Here is a 6,881-nt window from a genome sequence, read left to right on the forward strand (position 1 = left end):
GTAACTTACAAATCTCCTATTCACTTCATCACTCAGAATTTCCTATTGCCGATAGGTGGTTTTGGTTTAAACTATACACCAGTAGCAACCCTGATAGAAAAATCTATGGAGGAAATCTTTATAATCCCCTAAATTATTGGGTCTAATCTACCCTGTTGTGAAGCCCTCTAAATACCCATTAAACTTACAAAACCTTAATAGTAAGTGCCAAAAAATGTGGCTTATCCCTTTGGGAAAAGCCTTGTACAATATAAATTTGAAATATATTTATGCTCCACATCTTAATGAGTGATTTTATATTACCTCTTATTTGTTCAATCGAGTCACCATTCTATGTATGTTTGTATTATTTTGCAAAAGTTATGAGTCATATTGCATTGCAGAGATTTTTATAACTTTGCTAGCACCATCAACACTTTGTTTAATAGAACTGTTATGTGTGATAAGTTCATAACCAGTACGTGTCTAGCTACTTCCCTAACATTTCATTTGGTGTCACCACTACACCATGATAACCATGATTTTAACATTATGTTCTACAGGAGGAACAAGGCCTTGATACAAGAGTTGAGTGAACCCCAAGCAGGTTCAAGTGACCTTCATTTCAGTAACCGGTACTCGCAATCTTTTTTCATGCAATGCTTGGCTTGCCTGTGGAAGCAGAACCTGTCATATTGGAGGAACCCTGCTTACAATGCCGTTAGGTTATTTTTCACTACCATTATAGCCCTTATCTTCGGCACCGTCTTCTGGGACCTTGGTGGTAAAATGTAAGCTTCTGTACCACATTGCACGTATCTAGCATGTGAACATTTCCAAATCATTTTCTGAACCTTTTTGCTTCTTTATTACCAGGGGACAATCGCAGGATTTGTTCAACGCCATGGGGTCCATGTATGCTGCGGTGATGTTCCTCGGCGTCTTGAACGCTACCTCTGTTCAGCCCGTGGTCTCCGTGGAGCGGACTGTGTTTTACCGCGAAAGAGCAGCCGGCATGTACTCGGCCTTGCCATACGCATTTAGACAGGCGAGCGGCCCTCTCAAGTCTCATACCAATTCCATGCACTTTGTTTGAGAGACCACCAACACTGACACTGATAAACCCATCCGTTGCAGGTTACCATCGAACTCCCATACACCCTGGCCCAGGCCACCGTATACGGGACCATAGTGTACTCGATGATCGGGTTCGAATGGACGGCGACCAAGTTCTTCTGGTACCTCTTCTTCATGTACTTCACCTTCCTCTACTTCACATTCTACGGCATGATGGCCGTCGGCCTGACGCCGAGCTACCACGTCGCCTCGATCGTCTCCTCGGCGTTCTACGGCATCTGGAACCTCTTCTCCGGGTTCATCATCCCACGACCCGTAAGTAATTAATTCCGCCACCCGTCCTCGCCATTGCCAATTTTCTCGCCAGATGTGCAGCTCTCATCCTTGCCATTTTTGGCCCCGTAACGCACAGAAAGTGCCGGTCTGGTGGAGGTGGTACTGCTGGGCGTGCCCCGTGGCGTGGACGCTGTACGGGCTGGTGGTGTCGCAGTTCGGCGACATCGCGACGCCGATGGACGACGGCGTCCCCGTGAACGTCTTCGTGGAGAACTACTTCGGCTTCAAGCACAGCTGGCTGGGCTTGGTGGCCGCGATGGTCGTGGCGTTCACCGTGTTCTTCGCCTTCCTGTTCGGCTTCGCCATCATGAAGCTCAACTTCCAGAGGAGGTAGAGTGACGGTACATATGCATACGAAATCAATCACCATGTCCCGCAAGTAGAACTGCGTCTCTTATTGGTTTGCAAGTACGTGATGATTTGTTTGATTTGATTATACTGTCTTGTAACGGGTGTATATATCATGTATACAGACAAAGAGAATCTTTTACGAGTGACCAAATTTCAGAGAATTTTATTGTTAGTGAACAAAACTTAGTGCTTAAAGCTGTGTCCGTTAATAAGAACGTGGAGTATCACCGTAGGAACCCAAATCCGGTCGTAAAAGCGCTTCCGATTTCCGTTCCTTCGGACCGTTGTACTGTTGGGCGACCGCAGCTTTTGACCGATCTTTCCTTGGTCGCCACTCCAAGCCACGCATTTCCCGGAGGCTGACTGGCGGGACCGCCCCTCATGTCCGATCTCTCCTGTACTACATGGCACGAATCTTGGGATCAATGAACACCAAAACACACGACGGACCAGCTTCATGCGGTTGGCCTGGTCAACAAGTGTGCCCTCTCTCGGGGGCGCGATTACACGTCACTTCAGGCGACACAATCACGTATTGTCACCTAAAGCGAGCGGTCCACAAGTGAGGGAGGTTATCTTTCTCCCTGCGCTACCAGCCACCTCCGCCTCCGGCGGCTCCATCCCATCCTCGGAGCCGCCACCATCGAAGTCCATGCTCGCCCCTGCACCACCTCTGACAAAGTTTTCAACATCTCGCGCTGTCAAATCCGCCGCCGTCGATCCCGCCGCCGCCGATCCCGCTGCCGTAACCGAAGTTTGCCAGACGTCGAGAGCTCACCGTGAATCCCCACTGCATCCACAAGTCACCCGTTATCCTCCTGCGACCGGCGGCATCCCGCCACCTCGTCGTCCCGCCTACAACCCACCACCACCGCCGGCAACCTCCCCCTATAGCCGGCCACACCAGAGACAACCCATCTCAGCAACCTAGGACCCCGAACCTCCGGAACTCCAATCCAGTGAAGAAGCAAGTAGCGGCAGCGAGCAGCGGTGGCACAAGAAACTTACATGGGCCGATTCCGTTTAATGGGCTGAAATAACCAACGCGAGCTCCTTCAGGCAAGCGACATAAAGCTCCCACCCTTTGTCGGGCCTTCAAGGAATCGAATGTTACTTCACCTGTCGAATACAGCTTCAAAATTTGGAGTGCTGTGCGCCCCTCTTGAATGTCGACAATTTCCCAACGCCGATCACTGGGAGAATTTGTATTCATTCTCAGTATGGTGAAGGACGATGAGGAAGCCTTATGGGATGAATCTTCTCTGGCTTAACTACCTGGTGACTTGTTGGTCATTGCCAGGTTGACCTCAAACCCTATGGATTCGTAAGTCACAAGTTACGCTAGAGGATCCACTCGCTACGCGAATGCCAGGGCGAAGCGCAGTAGAGGCTCGTGGGTGCAGCTGCACCCCCGAAAAACGAAAAAAGAAAAAACAGTTATTGCACCTAGATTTTAGCCTTATAAGCACCCCCTGGGCCCAATATTCTGCACCCCCACAGGTTTGGCAGCCCAGCAGTAGCCTTTGCAGCCCAACTAAACCCAGCAGCACCAACCTAAAAAGATTAGATCTATCAATTTTTACGATTTTTACGGTGACTCCGCGTATTCGCCCGCTTTGTGCCGCCGACCCGCCGTTCCGTCTCCCTCCGCTTCAATCGCCGCCTCGCCGGCCACGCGACGAAGGACGGCAAGCCGCACGTCGCAGGCTCGCAGCCACAGCCTCCGGCCGTCCGGCGACCGGCCCTCCGCCCTTGCTCGCAGCTGCTCGCTCGTCCGTCCCCTTGTTGGTTGCTCGACGCTGCCTCCCTGGCTTCTACTGGGCAGCAGACAGCAGTTCTGGCAAGCCCCTGGACGCATCACGCAAGGCAACAACTCAGCAAGGCAGCAAGCATCGTTGCATACATGCATAAAGGTTCAGGTAGTCCGTAGTCTCAAGTACTCAACTACATGTTTAACGCTTGTTCAATTTATCTATTTATTTTCAGTCCTGTTTGTTTGTCAATTAAGCTAGATTAGTAGATTATCAGAAACAAAGTTGAAATTCAGTACATATTTATATCTTTTTTAATCATGTACTGATGTAGGTTAATTGATAGAACGATTTTTTAAGAGAAAAGTGCTAGAGCCGGATAGTGGCAACAATGCTAGAAATTTATGTTTGGATGATGTCAACTGTGAAGAGGAGATTAAATATGATCCAGGATTAAGGAAATAAATTGATGATTACCATTCTAATCTTAAAAGAGAGGGTGAGAAGAAAGTACCTGGAGAATGGGTCTTGTTCGTTTTCCTGCTACAGAGATGATGATAGGTTCTCCAACCTACAAACTATTATTGAGCTTTCTCAAAAAGTGGTGGAGACTAGAAAACATGGTCTTTATCCAATAGTTTACCGACTTTTGAAGCCTGTACTAGTGTTACCTGTAGCTACCGCTGCTGTTGAGAGGTGTTTCTCAGCCATGAAGATTGTGAAAACATATTTGCGAAAGCGCATTGATGATAAATACATGAGCAATAGCCTTATTTGCTATGTGGAGAAAGAAAAGATGCTGAGAGTTACCAATAAGGCTGTCGTTCATCGCTTCATGAAAATGCAAGGTCATAGATTTGACGACGAAGATTAAAGATAATGAATGTAATTTTTAATTTGCAACATTCTTTCTCCTTGAAAAATACTATTAAATTGATTTATGAATCATCTGTTTGTTTTTTTGTCATTGAATTATCGATGATGTTGAAGACTTGAAGTCAAATTGATGTGTTTTGCCGATATTAATGTTATTTTGTTCATGCTACACCAACTTGTTAAATATTATTAGTGGACTTCTTCATTTTGCCAAAAAAAAGTATTCCGTCTTTATTGTTGCACACCCCTCCATTTTAGTGTAGCTTCGCCACTTGCCAGCCACGGCAATATGCCCCCTCTCGCTACCAGTGGCCAATGGCCAGGGAACTCTAGAAGAGGAAGGAAAGGAATTTCTATCGCAAAAAAAGAAAGAAAGAAAACGGTGCTGCTTCTCTGCTCCTACTCTTCCAGCGTCTCCGCGATGAGTTCCCGCAGCGCCCGGCGCGACTCGTCGACGTGGCGTCGCGCGACGAACGGGTGTGCGAGCAGCTGCGCCACCGTGGCGCGCCGCCTCGGGTCCTTCTGCAGGCACGCGTCCAGGAACCCGCGCAGCTCCGGCGACGCCGCCGCGCTCCCGAGTGCTGACAGTGGCTCCCCGTCGCAGATCGCCTGCCTCAGCTTCTCGAACGACGGCCTCACCCCTGGGGCGAGAAAGGGGCGCCGCCCCAGGAAGAGCTCCAGGACCGTGACGCCGAAGCCCCAGATGTCGGCGGCGATGGCGCCGCGCGGCCCGGCGTGCGCGTCGGGCTCGAACCGCTCGGGGCTCAGGTACATGGGCGAGCCGACGGCGACGGAGACCCTGCGGCGCTCGCCGGCGCGGCCGTAGAGGACCCTGGACACGCTGAAATCGCCGATCTTGACGTCCCCGCGGGAGTTGGCGAGGAGGTTGTCGGGCCTCAGGTCGAGGTGCGCGACGCCGCGGGAGTGCACGTGCGCCAGCCCCTGGAGGCACCGCGCGGCCACCTCGGCCAGCGCGCGCTCGGGGACCCCGCGCCCTCCCCGGCGGCCGAGGACGCCGCCGAGCGTCCCGGCGTCCATGAGCTCGAGCACGTACGCGGGCGCGTCGGCGGCGGCGCCGAGGACGGCGTGGCAGCGCACGACGTGCGGGGACCCGGCGGACCGGCGGAGCGCCTCGGCCTCCTCGTCCGCCGCGGCGCCGCTGGGTCCGGCGTAGTGGGCCGTCTTGAGCGCGAACACGGCGCCGGTGCGGCGGTGGCGCACCTTGGTGACCTCGCCGCATGCGCCCTCGCCGAGGTAGCAGACCCGCTCCAGGTCCGACAGCCGCAGCAGCTCGCCGCCCTCCGCCGCCGCCGCCGGCGTCTTCTTCGTGGTCTCGCGGGGCGCGGCGGGGATCCGGTGGAAGAACTCGTGCGGCGCGACGGGGAGCGCCGGGCGAACCATCGAGCGCCTGGACGAGAAGGCGGCGGCGGAGACGCTGCTCTGGAGCGGGACGTCCGCCGCTGCGACCACCATGCCTGAGGGCTGAGGGTATCGATCCCAATGCGCTGCCCGTATGAGGTGCGGTGCGTGAGGCCCCCGGGTTTTATCGCGCGACGCGCTCGAGGCTGAGTCGGAAGAGGATTGGCAAGCGTGGGGGTGGCGCTAACAGCGATTTTGGCGGCAAAGTCTTGCGCTCCAGCGTCGGAGCGCGCGCGGGAGGAAATACGAGAGGGTGGCCAGGATGGGAGGTCCCACAAGTCAGCCAGCAGGAAACACATGACTTGGAGTAGCGATCAAGGAAAGGAAAGAACGTCAAGCGCAGCGGTCGACCGACAGGTGAAGGGGTCAAACGGACATCGACACGGGGAGCACTTGTTTGTCTTCTCAAAGGACCCGGGGATGATCGGATCGGACCATCAAACTGACAGTTGATGCAAATGTTTGTTTTCCCCTAATATAGTTAATGTTTCAAATAGCCGGCTAAGACATTTAGCTATCTATGTCCAAAAATAGACTATAGCCGGCTATAGCGGGCTATAGCGGCAGGTAAGAGCTAAGTTGTATATGAAAAAATTTAGCTAAAATGTCTCTCAAACAGTTATAGCCGGAGATAGCGGAAGCTATAGAGCTATAGCTGGAGATAGCGGAAACTATAGCTGGAGATTTAAAACCTTGGATACAGTACAATTTTACTACGCGAGCAATTGGTGTATTTTTTTTGTTGCAAGTAACCAGTTTGGGAGTTGCTTACATAGTGAGATTCAATATATTTGGCTTCTTGTAAATACTCAACATCTCTGTTAGTCAAAATCTAAGAAAGCAGGGAGCCAACCGAGTTGGTAATCTCCATGGAGCAGATATATTTTGAGTAAAAAAAGCTAATCATTTCTCGTGAATGAATGCTGAATGCATTGGAACTTCTGGAACTTGTCTTAGAAATTATAACTGGTGGTCTGATACTTGGATACGGAAGAGAACATCTCTAATGTTACACTTGGAAACCAAGCATTTATAGTAGGAAGCAATAATTAACAGGATCTTCATTTCATTTGTCGATTGCTATAGCTGGGG

At 51.6% G+C, this 6,881-nt stretch overlaps 1 protein-coding gene across 1 annotated transcript; it reads right to left on the minus strand.

Annotated features, from left to right (window-relative positions):
- Positions 1–4,769: 4,769 nt before the first annotated feature.
- LOC112892478 (mitogen-activated protein kinase kinase 9-like) lies at positions 4,770–5,843 on the minus strand. The gene has a single exon (XM_025959632.1). The coding sequence runs from the start codon at positions 5,841–5,843 to the stop codon at positions 4,770–4,772; it is 1,074 nt and encodes a 357-aa protein (XP_025815417.1).
- Between the last annotated feature and the right edge of the window lie 1,038 nt (positions 5,844–6,881).

The sequence above is a fragment of the Panicum hallii genome, chromosome 5 (genome assembly GCF_002211085.1).
Source record: "Panicum hallii strain FIL2 chromosome 5, PHallii_v3.1, whole genome shotgun sequence".
Lineage (NCBI taxonomy): Eukaryota > Viridiplantae > Streptophyta > Magnoliopsida > Poales > Poaceae > Panicum > Panicum hallii.